Raw genomic sequence first — 17,695 nt, forward strand, 5'->3', positions numbered from 1 at the left:
ACTTTTCTTGCTAGTGTTCGTCTAGAATAATACAGTGTTGACACAGATATATTAGTTTAAACATATTTATTTATAGTGGATTAGAAAACAAGTTTTGCAACTTATATTAATCCCTTTCCACTTTGCGGGTGCGAGTGCTGCCTTGTAGCGGCATTAGCCTGCTCTTTTTCGAAATATACAAGGGTGTCTTTAACGTGCAAGAGATATGAGTCTCTCTTAACACGGGTCAGCCATTTATCGTCCCCTTCCGACGGACTACCATCGTTTCCTCAAGACCCATACTCGCAAATGGTGTCAAGGGAGAGCCGAAAATTCAGTCCCAGGAACCTTTGTGTTAGTAGTGTATCATCTGGCATGTCTATATGTAATTTTAATAAGTTTTATAAATTTAATTGTTGAAATTGAAATAAAAATATTTATCATTTATTGTGACAAACAATCAAAGTTAATGAAACATGACGGATGTTGCAGAGCCAGAAAAGGGGCGACGGCTTTTGAAGCTGTGTTCATATCAGGTTTTTTTATACCACGTGGAACGATTTTAGCCTTTTTGGTCCACTACATCTTTAAAGAAAGTATGAGTAATTTGTCATTGTAGAACTGTATTTATTTTTCATAATTAAAACCCAAATATGGGTTAAAATTGATGAGAAATAAGATAGTCCTTTAAAATGGCCTATACTTTCAAATGGCCGTAGCAATAAAAGAAGAGCTCCATCATATGATTTTTTTCTTCATTAATTGTTTTTTTACGGTCACATATCATATTTAAACTAAAAAATCAAATTAATAACAAAAAAGGTAAAATAAACTCCTAGGAGGTGACAGAAGGCAATGGACAACGACTGCTTCTTCATATACTAGTACTATGAAACGTAGTTCTTACACTGCATTGAAAAAAATATCGCATTTACAACTGAATAGAATAAATAGCATTTAATCATTTATTTACAAAAGAAAAACATAGCAGCCCAATTTTATCAAGGACATAAACTTTTGCTTTTACTTTGATATTGAGCACATTTAGGCTTACTTTTCGTTTATATATTTAAATGATAGGTATAAACCAGTTTAAATGTCCATAATGACATTTTACTGTGTTGCTCGTTTACAACTGGTCCATTTGACTATTTTAACATTATTTTTTTGTTATTGCAAAAATAAAACATCTTTACCTCATGGAGTGTCTGCAAATTTACAATTTCAAATAAGAAAATATCGCGACTCAACATGAGAAGCGGTTTCTCGATTCGCACTTTCCATATACTGGTTATTGGACTTTCCCCCGTTTATTTAATTTTTAGCTTCGCAACTTTCGGGAATTCTTGAAAGGTACTGCACCCATGCCATTTGAGTAGTTTGTCTTTCTTTCTTTCTTTTTATTATTTTCATATCTATTGTTTGTTTTTTTAAGGAAACTATTTTTACGCAAAATTTGATCAAATGCACCCGACCCTCCAGTGACCTCTGGGAGTATCACGTGCTATAATTTGTCAAACCCACCTTTCTTGTGTTTCAAATGCATTGACCTTGTTCAAGTTGTTGTACAAACAGTTTTTCCAGGTATAATAAATATGTTTATAAGATAAATCCGGGACAAAATTAATGTACATCATTGTTATCACGTAAAAGGTTATAATTAGTGATTTATTTACAAACTTCCCTTTATACATACCTTTGTAGATGTTATGGTTGTTTGGTTATTTAAATTAAGATTGATAACATTATTTGACATATCGTTTTAATGTAGGACGCAGGTTTTAAAATCAATTTTCTAAGTATTGTGTTAAAATACTGTCTTCATATGGAAACCATGAAATGATGAATATGACGACAAAGGTTGGTATTATACTTATTAATAACAATAGCTATGTTTTGAGTAATGACTCTGTTTGTAAAATTATTCTACTGTTATGTAGAACGTACTACATGTATTAATTTAATAAGCGTATTAATGTTACGTATGTTTCTGCACAATTCGGAAGGAAAACTACAAGGTGTTTAAGTCATAGTTTTGGTAGAAGGAATCAACGTATACTATATTTATACCATCATGCTTACGTATATACAGTCAGGACTCTACTTCGTCAGAATTATCTCCCCATTACGCCAGTTCATTTTCACAATCGTAGAAATGGAAGCCATTGTAGGGATGACGCGCTACCAATTTTGCTCATTGAAACCGATAAATTTATCCACATTGCACCATTACGATCCTTATATGTCAGTTGTATTTTAAAAGACAAATGTATCAACTAGCCAATGAGCATCAGTTAATGATCTTGTCTGCATTGATTCAACTTAAAACTATTGTCTGATCGGTTGTCAGGTGTTTTTTTTCGAAAATTGATAAACATTTAAAAAAATTCTAATTAAAAATTTCGTTGAAGGGCAGACTAGATTTTTTTAGTGTATACAGACTATAAACCCTAGTTTTCACACACAAAAAAATTATATTTTTTCAAAGATGCATTTTCATCATCCAACTTGAAAGACTGTCGTCAAGTACTTTCAGTAAAAACATAGCTATTCGCTAGGGATATTGAATATCTCTTGTTTTTGTGACTCATTAGATAGGTATTTCACTTCACCCATATATTTCATCTTTTAGTACTGTTATTTTTTTGTGTTATAAAGTCAATCTGTAGCTTTGATATATAAAAATAATAGAATCTGAAGCGAGACGATGTATGAAATAATCTTACTTTGTACGATATCAAGACAAATATTCAACTCAAACACGCCCTAACATAAAAAGGTGCACTCGATTTTCTCTTTTCGATATAATTGTTATCCATTTTTTGGAATTTTTCTTGAGTCACATAATGGAAGGGCAGACACGAAATTGTTTGAACTAATAGATTGATATGTTTTCCGTCCGTGGTAATTTTTTCAAAAAAATCGGAGGTTATGCATTTTTTTCATCCAACTTTAAAGATACCCATGTCGTCGACTTGAAATCTAATGGTTCTGCTTAACTATGTACTAGATAAATTGAAAACTTATGCAAATGGTGTTTTTAAAATAAAACACCTCGTAATTGAGAAGAAAATTGTAATTTTGTTTGTTTCTATTAACTTTTAAAATTTTTGTCGCCATACGGTCTTCAACACGGAGCATTCAGGGCTCGCACCGAACAGCAAGCTATTAATGTATACATATATAATATATAAACAAGTTTAAATTATATATATATCTGCACATGTGAAAAAAATTTTTTTACGCATATATATATTAGGCATGTCAGTTAGACCATTCAATCTTGTATCATCGCCAGAGGTCAGCTGCATTTTAGACATACTGCTATCCTACTCTGAGACTAGCTTATGTCAGATAGGGGAAGTAGTCTGGACTGTATACAAAGTCATCGTGAACCGTCTTGGCAAAACAAATTATTTATAATTACCCATTTGATTGCAGATTTGTTTCAACTTTGCTGCAACTCATATAAAGCCTCCTTCTGTAATAAAAAAAGGGAAATATTTTTGAACTGGAACAGTAACGAGATGATTAAAGTTGTCCTTTTTTTCTTTGACAACACCTATGTACGTTTCGACAATATAGTTTTAAATAGCAACAGTGTTGAATCACAGTTTATGGTCAAACTCCATACAGATTTTCTAACATTTTCTCATTTTTGCCATTTTGTGATCTACAATTCCTGACACCACGTCCTCATGTGAGGGAAGGATTAAATATTGTCCGCCATGAAATTATGTCGACCGGACACTTTTTCCCAGTAAATTATGTCCACGGTTATTATGAAAATTCGTCCGGACAATATTTACCTACGAAATTGTTTCCACAGATGTGAAAAAGTTTCTTTTAAGAAAGAAAATATTTCTTATAAAACGGATTGCTCCACCAAAGATCCTACAAAAAGGCGTCAGACTACAAGAGATGTGCGGTCACATAAAAATTCGGGCCTGCAAGAGAAAATACATATTTAGATAACGGTTTGCCAACATCAGCCTCGATGAACATTTACAATATAACAAAAAGGTCAACAAAAGAGTGCCGTTTCTGTTGACTTACCATCTTAAAATTGGCAAGTTATCACACCTTATCTGCGACAAACGAAAAGGAATCGAAAAACGCTCTAAACTTTTCAAGATCTTTCCCGAGTCTCCAGTATACCGGCTTTTCGTAGCCCAAAAAGCCTAAAAGGCTTGCCGATGAGAGCTGATTTATCCTATTAATCAGGCTCTTTGTATGTGAGCTCTTGCAGGGGATGCGGAAACAAACGTTGTCCGACTTTCAAGCAAATACTGAATACTCTGAATTTAAACAGTCACTTCACTAGTACGGAATATACCATATTTTGGAATGTTAATTGCAAGACCTCAAATAATGTGTATCTGCTTCAGTGTAAATGTGGTTACAGTATGTTGATGTGTTATAGTTAATCGGAATAGATTGATTTGATTCATTTAACATCAGAAGGATATATGTTATCCGATCATTTTTAGATAATTACTTTTAGACCAAAGTGTCGATTCTCTCAGCATGATTATTTTTTTCCGTTATCAAAATTTCATATAAATTATCATATTTCCATATGCTAACAATACCTTTTATTTCAGCTAAATGGCAATCGTATTCCTGGTATTACTAATAAGTTATGCAGTACCGAATGTAAGTAGATATGTAGACATTCTCTGGCGCCAAACTAACTCTGCGTGTTGTCATAAAATTATTGTCTTTCTGTTTTCCTTTTACTACACAGTCACATGCCCATCCTAAATTTCAAGCCAAGGACTCATACAAAAGCCAGCTAATCTGCGGGAACAACAGTATTTTCCATAGAGTCCAAAACAAAGAAAACGTACAATAAATATATAATTAGAAAATAAAACAGATAAGAATGAGACAGACACACAAAGTAAATTGATAGACTTCTCATTACAATTAATGATAGACGCTTGTGAACGGTAATAGCACAAAACACTTGAATGAGAGCAAATAGGTTACATAGACACGAATATAACCATTGAGATTGGAATGCATATGTTTATTGAAAATTTCAATTCATAAAATTGAGAAAGGAAATGGGGAATTTAGCATTGTAATAGGACATATAATAGTAATAACATAAGTGATGAAAATAAAAATTGTCGCCGAAAATTTTAGAGTTTTCTAGTCTAAACTGAGATATACATAGCAAAACTCAACAATTTTGAATATAACTTGCGTAAAATGTCTGTAGCATTCGAATATTCACAATAACGAGACCAAGCAAAACAAAGAGATCCAAGAAATGTTCTGATTTCTGTCAAGAGGAGCAGTTGGTTCCCTTATGAATTCCGACTATCTGTTAAAAACACGTCTTACAAACGTTACAAATAGTTCTTCTAATATCATTATATGTGTTCAACATATCTCTCTATAGCGTTTTCTTTTTTGCTTGCAGATTTTATGCAATAGTTTACCTGATATGGTACTAAACGGTAAGATATTTTTTCCAACTACATATGAGAGATTATCACTATGCAGTTTTTGAGTGGACAACACCCGATTTTGACTAAATCTATATCTACAGAAGTTTTATTTTAATTGACGAAAAAACACAGATATTGTTCGAGAAAAAAGACTTACAGTTTTGTTTTATAAAAAGAGTTCTTTGACTTAATTGTTTTGCATATACTAGATCTGAAAGTTTGTTTTATAATATTGTCCTGTACTACACATTTTCTCAAAAGAATACCAATGATATTTTGAAACAATGGTTATAGTAATTTTTTATTGCTATCTATTACACGTTGCAATTTCTTTAAAAAGAGTTTAATTCCCATTGAAAAAAACTTTTGACTGACCGCACACGATCACTGGGGTAAAGCTGATGACCGTAACTGCATTCACGGTCATCCCAAGATGTCGGATGAAAAATTAGATCAGTATTTGTATTGTCTGTTAAAGTGTTTCTATATCGTTTTCTTTACAAAGCGTACATTGGTAGGATGTAAATTTATAAAAGATTCACGTGGAAATCACAAATTACTACCCAGAAATGTGTATGAAACAGGAAATTGGATTTGAAAAAATCGCTAAGATGACCGTAAATCATGATTAAAATATTTTCAAGATGACCGTAACATACAAGGATGACCTTGATTGGTAAAAAGATGACCGCAATTTGTAAAGGATGACCATCAATTCTAAATACTGAAAATTCAGAAATTATTGTGTGCATTTACTATTGCGATTATGTAATTTTTGACCTAAATGCGATTTTAATTTTTTCGATTTGAGAAAATCCTGTTTGATTCATACAATATATTTCAAAATGCGAGTTAAAATTATTGCGTTTACAACTCTGTCGCATTTTTCGCAATAATAAAACTGGCCTCGCATTAATTTCTGAATTTACAGTAACACAATTGTGTTCTGTTCAGGTGTGATGAATGAATTTCTAGAACAAAATATTTGAAATTTTTAAAAAAAAATTCAGGTAAGGGAACGATCATTTGATTCTGAGGTACCGGTGAGTGCCAGGCCAGGCAGATTCGATCGGGTTGATATGCTTAATCAAAAAAAAAATCGGTTCCAAAAATAAATTTCAAATACTGTAGAACAAGACTCCTTTTTTTTACTTAAAATAATGCATGGAGATAAGAAAAGATAAGCCAGAATTTTTTTAAAGGAGAAGGTCCGGTAAGGGTCGATTTTGGCCTCCAGGTTCAGGTTTATTTGATGAAATATTTTGGACACTCTTTAAATACTTTAATGTCTACTTCAGTCGATTCAATTCGTTAATGTGAAAGATTTGAACTGATTTAGTCTGAAAATACTCAAAGCCAAGTTTAAATATGAAAAATCTATCTCATATGCCATATTAGGTCCCTATTCAGATAGTTTTTGTCAAAAATGAAAGCGGCCGCATCTCAACCTCTCAACCTTTATATATTTTATGTATTATCATCAAATACAACTTACATTTTTAAATAACAAGATTGAACACTAATGCGGCCACTTCCCTTTCAGACGGAAACCGTCTAAAAATTAACCAAAATGCTAAAATTTCGAAGATTTCAGTAATTTAGCACGACTTAATGGTGTTAGTACCTGATACATGCGCATGGTATTGTCAAAAACAGCCCAAATTTATGTAACAGAAGTATTTAACTTTCCTATAGATAGCTCAAAGTTTACATTTTAATAATTTTGTAAAACTGCTATGTATTTTGGGGCCAAAAAGGGGTCTTACTGGGCCTAATCCTTTATCGAGTTTAGAAAACCTTTATGAAAAATCTGTCAGTCCCTTTAAATATTTATTAATAACAACGTTAAAATTTTATCATTTATTAGAAATATGCATTAACTATCATTGTCATAGACTCAAAATACGGCAAATACTAGTAGTTAAAAAGAAATTGATTAAACATATTTATATCTGCTAACCAACCTCCTATTAAGACAAACTCAACAAAAAGCTATGAATACAAATATGGATATTTCTTAGAATTGACGGTAATCTTTTATAAATTACGGTCATCCTTTAACCAATTACGGTCACCCTTGTTATGAATTGCTGATCCTGTTACGGTCATCTCGATTATGATTTACGGTCATCTCGATTATGATTTACGGTCATCTTAGCGATTTTTTCAAATCCAATTTCCTATTTCATACACATTTCTCGGTAGTATTTTGTGATTTCCGTGTGAATCATTTATACATTTACATCGTACCAATGTATGCTTTGTAAAGAAAATGATATAGAAACACTCTAACAGACAATACAAATACTGACCTAATTTTTCATCCCACATCTTGGGATGACCGTGAATGCAGTTACGGTCAACAGCTTTACCCCAGCGCACGATCCTCATTTCTAGTCAACGGTCGAAGTTCATCATATTTTGCCTGGCAGAAATACAAATATAATTAACAATGCTTATTCAACAAACGCTGCATGCTTGTTTAATTCTATAAAAAACATTACATGAACGTTGTTTTCAAAACGCCTTGATATTTCAATCAGTGGCGGAATAGTTATCAAAGGTACCAGGATTATAATTTAGTACATAAGACTCATAAGTACGCAGTACTGTGAATACGATTAATAACAACGTATGAAAACCAGAACAAACTTGTTGAAAGTCAACCATACAGGAACTACAATGATTATTAAATTCGATCATGAATCTTTTCCCCCTAGTTTATACTACATGCGCACCAGATGTAAACGGAACAGCACACATATCAGTGGTGTCAGATAAAGCTGTGGACGTTTTAATAGACTGTAGAAATCATGAGGTGTACAATGTGTCTCAAACAGGACCACCAGAATATTACAATACAACAGTGCAGTACCCTGAAAACGTCACTGAACCAGGCTGTGTATTTACAGTGAGTATGTACATGTACCCATTGTCAATCAGTTTTTGACTAATGAGTGTGACTACCCGCCTCTATTTTTTATCATTTAGATATAAACTTCTTTTTATGTTTTCTTTTTAACGAGGTCGTGAGATGTTTATCGATACCAGCTGATACACGAGTATTTCAATGATATTTTTTTAACAATGTCATAAAGCGGGAGGTTTATCTAGCCTTAAAACTAGGTTCAACCCACCATCTTTTCTTTGTACCGAGTCAGGAATATTGCATTTGTTGACTTGTAGTTCGTTTCTGTGTATGTTGGCGATTGTTTTTGTTGTTTATCAGTGTTCCTGCTGTTCCTTTGTTTTCCTCTTATAGTTGATCTGTTAGTTTGTAACCCGGATTTGTTTTATCTCAATCGATTTATGACTTTTGAACACCGGTATACTTTACTGTTGCCTTTATATATAACATAACTGAATATGTTTTGCTATCTAAATATGAACACTTATGGTCCTACATCCTGTCAATTCTTGTATGGTGTTCAAACAATCAATTTCACACCGTATGATTTTAATCATCTTTAATATTTTAAAAATGCTTATAAACCCGGGGCCGTGTCAACGAAGCTGTTCTGGGACTAAGACATGTCTTAGGATGGTCTTAGGACACGTCTTAGTCCTAAGTCGGGTTAACGAAAGTCTCCTAAAATAAGATATGTCCTAAATTTGGTCCTAAAGTTAGGATATACAATTAGGTGTCTTAGGATAGTCCTAAGGGTTACCTCGTCCTAAAACGTAATAAAAACAACAAATATGGCATAAATCAATACTAAAAATACTAATACAATATTAAACTATAATTAGATAAAATTAAAAAAAAATATTGTTTAATGTTTGTTAAAGATTTAATTGTATTATATTAAATTATTTCGTGCTGCCTTACAATACTATCATCATAAGCAACATATTTTAAATAATTCAAATATGGGGAAAAGTTTACTTATTTTTTACCTCATCCTGATTCGATACATGTAATGAAATTGAGTGGACCTAAGGACAAAACTAGTTTATGTACTAAAATTGCAGCACGAATATCACAAAATTTTGTGACCATTTACTGTTGTTTTCGTATTAAATTCATTTATATCTTTTATCATATTTAATAACGTATTTATTAGTATTGTGTAAAAACTTTTAACTTTTATTTTGCGTTAATTGTTTTCTATATAAGAGTTATCCTCCCTCTCTTTACATATAGGTTCTAAAATACAATTCAATCTATGTCATACAAATCTATACATATATTTTCAATTAAATAAATGTGTTAGGATGGTCCTAGGACCATCGTAGTTAGGACTGTCCGAAGACAGCTTTGTTTTACATCCTAAGACATGTCTCAGACACGTCCTAAGACCATCCTAAATAATGTCCTAAGACCTATCTTAGGACATGTCCTAGGATACTTTCATTGACACGGCCCCATAATTGTACACATCTTAAATATGTTCATTTTTGGTTTTGTTAGAAAAAGGCCAACTCTAATGCTTATTATGCGACCGTAGAGATATCATACAGCGACGAGTCTGGAGTTAGACGTGTCGTAGACACATACATTGTAACGTGTACATATGATACTCACAACGACAGTATGTCATCAGTCATAGAAGTATCCAGATCGTATGTATATCTTATGTATATGTAAATTATGCTGTGTCTATGGAAAATTTGTTTGTGTGTTTTTTTTCCTGTGTTATTTGATTTTCTCGATTTCTGTATTTAAAGACAGAACCTTTCCTTGTACTAGTATAAGAAATCTTCCAAATCTGGGTGTATATGTTACAGTGAATTTGTAAAATCAGTGATTCTGTAAAATCCCTGAAATTTCAGGGATTTTGTATAATCACTGAACTGATTAGTGATTTTATAAAATCCCTGATTATGATCAGGGATTTTACAAAATCACTGAATAATTTATTGATTAAGATTTATTTTACAGATTCCCTGATTGAATTCAGTGAATTTGTGAAAGAAATAATTCTTGTTGATTAAAAATTCTTTAAAACAGCAGTAACACTAAACAAGTTTGAGGTTAAATTTTTACTTAGTGGGCAATTTTCACTAAACAAATGACATACTGTAGAAAAATTAATCTTTACGACAAGAGCAAACTTTCACACAAAACTGAGTCATTTAAATAATCGAGGGAAACATTAAAATGTAACATATGGAACCAAGAAACATATGAAGAAATTGTTAAACTTTTTGCTAAAAGCCCACAGAAAAGAGACAATATAGCTCTTAACTTTTTTTGCTTGTTCGAAACTAAGTTAATATTTATCATGTAGTGTTATTATTAAAACATGTAAACCAATCAAATTTATCATCAAATACAAAGGTAAACATTGGAGTCATTGCCGTAATAAGAGGATAGAAACACATATGGAAAGAGTATGCAATGTATTTGTTTAAGCTATGTCACAATGATCCAGTGGCAAATATCACATGCATATCAGGACGATAATATGTGGTATGCGTGCCAATGAGACAACTCTCCATCCAAGTCACAATTTGTAAAAGTAAACCATTTTAGGTCAAAGTACGGTCTTCAACACTGAGCCTTGGCTCACATCGAACAGCAAGCTATAAAGGGCACCAAAATGACTAGTGTAAAACCATTCAAACGGGAAACCCAACGGTCTAATCTATATAAAAATCGAGAAATACTTATAAAGCACACCAACAAACGACTACTGAACATGTATGTACGAATAACAGGATGGATGTGTAGAATTGGAACAATCAGTTACTTAATTTATCTTTATGTCCTATTTAGTCTGGTTCCAACGAAACAGTTACAGAGTCATCTTGGACATTCTGCAAGCTCAGCATTTATTATGGAAGTTCAGGATGTCTTAGGACGCACAATAACCGGAAATATAGGTTTCAGAACAAAAATAAGACTTGTGATAACAATGTCTGGTAAGCGATCTTTTCATTTAGGCGTTTAGTAGTTGCTATAGTAGAATTGCAGAACCAAAGTGCTTTGGTAATCAATAAGAGGATGCCCTTATTTTTTTTTTAAAATGAATATGAAATGGTTACAAGTGCTATTTTAACTTCTTCTTAAAATTAATGTAATTTTGATAAAGGATCATAAAGAAATAAACTAGATACAAAAATAACGTAGAATATATGGCATGCATACTTGCTTGACTGGCTATGTTTTGTTTGATTCCGCTCTATCTCTATATCGTTGAGTTCAGACTTTATTTCTGAAGTTGTTTATGACATATGTTTACAAGTTCTTAGGCGAGCATTTGAAAATACCATGAAAAGTGTTGAAAGAATAAGTGGGCAAGATAATATAATAGTCGTTTTCTTGAAATTGTAGGTACAGCCAAAGAGAAAGGTTTTAAAGTAGTCAATTGCGAAGGAGTTACGGAAGGATCAAGTCATAAATACTCTTTTTTGCGATCAGGGTAAGTGGCATTGTAATAAAATCCAACAAAGAGGAAGGATCAAATACCTCTGATTTTTTTTCTCATACGGGTTCACTGAAGTCCGAAAAATGGTGAAACTTTATTTTTGATATTTATTTTTTTTTATTATGAGGCTGAATGCTATACTTAAGTGATTGTACAATAAAAAATGTTTTACAATGCTAACGTTGCATGCGTTTGAAAATAAATTTCATAAAATAATGCATATTTATATTTTTTATGTAATTTTTGCAGGTAAGAACACCTTTAATCTAAACCTTGAAGACAACATGTATTTTATTAATTTTTTTTATGTATAAACTTAATTCTCGGTTAAGAACGTCCTTTTTTATTTAATTTTTATCAACTCATATATATTATCATACTGACTTGCTTCTTATCATGGAAAATAATGTTTAATGTATGAACCTATTAATCAAAGTTGTCACAATGTACACAATGTACAATTTTTTTATTCTTTAAAATCTTTGGTATAGGTGTGGTGACGGATATGTTCTGGAGAGTGATAAAGGTTTTGTTACAGACGGTCTGTTTGCAAGAAGTCCATACTTTAAGTCTTTCATGTTGTATAGTAGTACCTCTGTATCATTCCAATGTACTTTTAACACCTGTGAGGAAAATTGTGATGGAGTAAGTACTGTAACAATACTCATGTATCCTTCAAGTGTTAACCCGGTTGGATTTTATTTTTGTCATGCTCGAGTTATTTTAAATAAGAGTGTCAGCTACTATTTTGTATGCGGCCGCCGTGTATCATTTGTTCAGCTTTTCGGAAAACTCATATTATTTCCGCTTTATGGCGTCAATAGATCTGACTTGGCGATATCAGATGACCTAGCACCGCCTGTTTTTTCAGCTAATGTTATGCTACTCTGTGGCGATGTTATTTTGCTCATGTAATCAGCCGTTTGAACAGATGCGTGTTTTTTTTTTTTTTTACTTTTTTGCTTTAGTTCACTTACCAACGGCAAAAAAAATCGTACTGGACTCTCGAACCTGAATAACCTATACAGAACTCTTCTGGAACTACTATGTCGTGTTTATATATATTATTAAGCGAGATAAGAAGAACAATTAAATTATCATTTCGGGGTCTTTTATAGCTGACTATGCGGTATGGGCTGTTCTCAATGTTGAAGGCCGTACGGTGACCTATAGTTGTTTTTTAATTTCTGTGTCATTTTGGTCTCTTGTGGAGAGTTGTCTCTTTGCAATCATACCACATCTTCTTTTTTTAAATTTACTTTTATATTTTTTATCAACGGGAAATTAAAGAAATGTATATGTTTAACTGATCATGATAACTGTTTATGTGACACTAGTTGTTAAACCTTTAAATATCTTCAAGACTTTTAACATAAATTCAATAATAAATAATAAAGCAGGCAAGACCGTTTAAAGTGTGCAATTTTTCATCAAACGCAAGAATTTAAAAGCTTTAATAGCTTAAACATATGTGTGTTGCATAAATATGGATAACACACAAGTTAATCAAACTTATCATGTTTTAAAGTATTCTTTAAGCTTTATAATACAAACATGTCAAAAAGAATCGGAAAGACGCATGCAAAATTATGATGTATGACAGTCTAATGTCTTATTAACAGTTAAAGGATTTGATTATAAAATGATCCTTTCACAATCGAATTGAAATATAGTTCTCTGATTTCGATATACTCGTACTAGACTACTAGATAAAGTTTAATGGCGACTTCCCTTGTGGGTATTGCGGGATATACTCATACGTACGAGCATCTAGTTTATATAGGGCTGAATTTTAATAAGATTGATTCTTTCTGATTTTTTAATAAAATTGATTGGATCATTTCTCATTTGCCGAAATCTTGAATCATTGATGTTATTGTTATTGTTATGCTCTTCCTGAACCAATTATTGAAAATTAAAAAAAAACATCATTGTATTTTTTTAGGATTCGTGTACTCAGTATTATAAAGGAAGAAGACGTCGCAAAAGAGATGGGAGTCATTTAGGATATATTTCTGGAGTTGAAGGTTTTTTGGATTTGTTTACATTTCGTCACTAATTGCACACCATTAGCTACTTACTGTGCATCTCATTTTTACCATATATGAATCATCTGTCCGTAGAGTACACGCTACAGTTTAATGCTTTTGTATTTATAAACCAAACTGGTTAATTGCCATCAAAGACCATCTAAGTTTCGAGAAATGGTATGAGTTTCTATTCCACAGATGCTTTTGATCTATGTCTTCTTTGACTTTATTACTGTCAAATATTTTATCTGACACAGAACACTTTGACAACATTGCTTTAAGAATTATAGATTCCACAACTGCAACTGCAAATGCATTACCATATTTCTCCACTCGAGACAGTTAAATGTTATTGTTTAAAGCGCGTGGCTTGCCGAGCTTTTTTAAATTATCAAAATTTATAACTGTTGAGAGTGGAGAAATATCGTAATGCACGAGCTACAGTGGTGGAATCTGTTTCTCTTATGATTTTTATCCTTCCTTTTTGAAGATTTGAGGAAAGTTGTGTACTTGAAGTGACGTCATCAGACATGGTCGCCTTTTTTTCATGACGTCACAATAAGAAATTTCAGAAGAAAACAGGAAAATTTAACGTCATAATTAAATTTCAACCAACCATTTGCCGAGAACAGATTTTTCACTGGTGATGAGAAATATATTTCCCACACAGCACAAAAATTAGAGAACAAGGATTTACACTCTCAACTTTTATTGTAAAATATCCATTACTAGGATCATTATGTACATCTATATCTTATACCATTCTTTACATAACTTATTCCATTATTCGAAGACATCCAAATAAGAAAATCATGGTTAATTCATTCTGTCCTCTTTAATTTTTAAATAGACATAACAATGAATAAATATTACTGTAACTGTCATATCCTATTGTCAGATATTTAGATTTGAGTAGCTTATTTAACTCATTGTTTCATGCTTAATTAACTTAATTTTGACATGTATTATATGTCTGATTTTATTATTTTATATACCCATGGACATTGAATATACAATTACTGTAAATGTCGTTTCTTATTGTTAGATTTGAAGAATATAATTAAACCTGTGTCTTCTTTTATTCTCAGATATCAAGAATGAAGAAAACAAAGTTCGGACATCAGTTATACGAGTTAATGGACCAAATATTAGTAAAAGACCAAACACAGGCTTGTGGTCTCATTCAGACAAACCATTGCAGTCCACAATATTGAAACCAGTCAAAAGTTCTAAAACAATAACTGTTTCAAAATCCTACAATAATTTTAAGAAGGGCGCTGTTCATGGACTGCAAAATAATATTACAAGATCAGATAAACTATCAAATATGTTCACTAAAATGTTCTTACCAGTACAGCATCAAACAAAATCTTCCAAGAAAAGTTTCACACATGACCAAATTGGAGCAATAGTGGGCTGTTCCTCGTTCCTTCTGATGATAGGACTATTTTTAGGCATTACTTTGTGGCATATTAAGCAAAAGAATAACATTGAATCCCAATACCGTACTCTCAGGGTTTCTGATGTAAGTAGCTTGAAGGTTCATTTACTCGACAACAATGAAGAGTAATAATGCTGTATTTATTTTGTAATATGATTAAAAGTGTTGGGGGAAAATATGTGTTGTCTTGTTATTTGTAGTAAAGGTAAAATATGATTGTAGCTCATCTCGGAAAAAACCCACAAACACCAAAAGATAAAAAAATTCAATCACAAATAACAAGCAGCCTATATATACACATTGTTAATAGTTAACCCGCATATTTACACCAAAAAAAAAGAATTTTAAAATGATACTTAAACAAAATAGACACGTTTTAACTTTGATATGTGATGCGTGGACTCTCCCTGTGTTTTATGTTAACTATGATACATTGAAGGACAATACATTGCTCTTTTCATTTTAGTTACATTATAATATCCTAAATGATGTTGTGCATTTTTTGTTTGTAAGTACAATGGGGAAAACCGAGACTTATGTCTGACTTAAAACTGGTAAACTGAAACAATGCAGATAATTGCATGAGACAATCATATATATAGAAAAGAACCAATTTGGGAAATATGTTCCACATTTCTGAATATTTGGTCGGATTACACAGTTATCGTCATTAGTGTGGACAGTGTGTTGCTTGCCAATTATTTTTTTATACTCTTTCCAAATTTATTTTATGTTTTATGCCTCAAATAGCAAGAAAGGGTAAAATGACACTGTAAAAATTTTTTTATTCATGAATTTTAAAGTAAAGTAGTGATTTGGTCCAACTGAAAAAGGTTAAAAATTATCATTTCAGAAGCTGTCAAGAGATTTCAATACCCCCTTAACAAAAAAATGTCCATATTTTGTGTTAGATCCGATGAAGTTTTCTATAATTTTGATATAATTTGTCCCAAAAGTTGTACAACACACTGTAAAATATTGAGAAAGCGCCGGTTGGATTTTTAAAATTTTCATTTATTGTCTTAAAAGAATGCACTACGAAATAAGTGTCCTCGGGCCATTTGTTTTTATTAGGGTTACACTAAAGGGAATCATTGCTTATGTTTGTTTAGTCGAATTTAAAGACTCTCGAAGCCTTTCGCATTCAAGATTATATACATCAAGGTCAGGATCTGACAGAAGATTCTTAGAAAGGTTCCACGCAGTCCACTTCACCTTTTATTTTGAATTTTTTTACACCAGGGTTTTTGATACCACAAAACACTTACATTATATTATCATCGGTACAAGCAAGGACATCGTTCGTAAATATAAATCAACGTGTAGACTTTTATGGTAATATTCTATACAAAGCAGGACAATGTCGTAATTCACCCCAAAACCTAACATATTCAGAAGGTATTTAGTTACGATACTGTCAGATAATTAAGATGTCATATTTTGGAAATAGTATTGGTTCACTCGTGGGGTCTTTGTATCGGAAATGAAAAGTTATTTAGTCTCAAACTAGTTTGAATGATACGGCTTATGTTCTTGTTGTATATTTTATGATGGTATGATAATAAAGCCCTAGCGGAAAGGATTGTGCTTGATTTTAATATCAAGATGAATCTTTCAAGCAGTTTAAAAAGGTCTGGAGCTGACAGGTCAGTAGCTGCTAGTAGTCTTGTTGAAGTGGGCTGATTATTGTCAGTGTGCTAAAGTTTCGTCTGTTACCTATTCTAACATTGGCCTCGGGACTTCTTTTTCACTGTATTTTACTGTGCGTATTACTGTGATTTTGTTTATTCCAAATTGGTAAAAGGAAGGGTTGAGATCTCAAAAATATGTTAACCCACCCAGCATTTTGGGCCTGTTATTAATCGGGAACCGCTAGTCTTTGTAACTCCTGTATGTATTTTGGTTCATTTAAATTTTTCGGACTTAGTATGTTGTTCATTAGCTCTGAGACTACTATAACACATTATAGTAGTCTCAGATTAGCTGAACCAGTATACATTATTGTTCAGGGGGGCCAGTGGCGGATCTAGAAATTTTCATAAGTGGGGGCCCACTGACTGACCTAAGAGGGGGCACGCTCCAGTCACGCTTCAGTGATTCCCTATGTAAGCAACCAAATTTTTTCCCAAAAAGGGGGGCCCGGGTCCCCCCCTAAATCCGCCTCTGGGGGCAGCTGAAGCTGTGTTGAATACCCATAGGTGTGGCATTGGACTGTTTTCTGCTCTTTGGTTACAACATTTCACAAATCGCAACATTTCACAAATATATATGTAACAGATGCAGGTTTTCAAGATAAGCGCTTCAGACGTTAAAACATAAAAAGAAATCTATATGTTCTTAGCAGACTTTAAAATGTTCCTCACAGACAAAAATGTGAATTATTCATGCAAAGGGTGTTTCCCTTGACCAGTCAGA

At 32.4% G+C, this 17,695-nt stretch overlaps 1 protein-coding gene across 2 annotated transcripts; it reads left to right on the plus strand.

Moving 5' to 3' along the window:
• Window positions 1–1,467: 1,467 nt before the first annotated feature.
• On the plus strand, window positions 1,468–15,456 carry LOC143064680 (vitelline envelope sperm lysin receptor-like). Of its 2 annotated transcripts, none has more exons than XM_076237682.1 (10): window positions 1,468–1,563; window positions 4,584–4,635; window positions 5,411–5,447; window positions 8,159–8,349; window positions 9,850–10,001; window positions 11,158–11,303; window positions 11,716–11,803; window positions 12,301–12,454; window positions 13,755–13,836; window positions 14,928–15,456. In XM_076237682.1, the coding sequence occupies exons 2-10, from the start codon at window positions 4,588–4,590 to the stop codon at window positions 15,407–15,409; spliced, it is 1,380 nt and encodes a 459-aa protein (XP_076093797.1). In that variant the 5' UTR covers window positions 1,468–1,563; window positions 4,584–4,587; the 3' UTR covers window positions 15,410–15,456. The 2 variants fall into 2 exon arrangements, with proteins under 2 accessions (XP_076093797.1, XP_076093796.1); XM_076237681.1 differs by lacking the exon at window positions 1,468–1,563 and adding an exon at window positions 1,684–1,839.
• The last annotated feature ends 2,239 nt before the right edge of the window (window positions 15,457–17,695 follow it).

The sequence above is a fragment of the Mytilus galloprovincialis genome, chromosome 2, assembly GCF_965363235.1.
Source record: "Mytilus galloprovincialis chromosome 2, xbMytGall1.hap1.1, whole genome shotgun sequence".
Taxonomy (NCBI): domain Eukaryota; kingdom Metazoa; phylum Mollusca; class Bivalvia; order Mytilida; family Mytilidae; genus Mytilus; species Mytilus galloprovincialis.

Coding starts and splice junctions, on each gene's coding strand:
- LOC143064680 (XM_076237682.1), top strand. CDS start 4,588: ATGGCAATCGTATTCCTGGTATTACTAATAAGTTATGCAGTACCGAAT. Junction 10,002..11,157: donor GTCATAGAAGTATCCAGATC/GTATGTATATCT, acceptor TGTCCTATTTAG/TCTGGTTCCAACGAAACAGT. Junction 12,455..13,754: donor GTGAGGAAAATTGTGATGGA/GTAAGTACTGTA, acceptor GTATTTTTTTAG/GATTCGTGTACTCAGTATTA.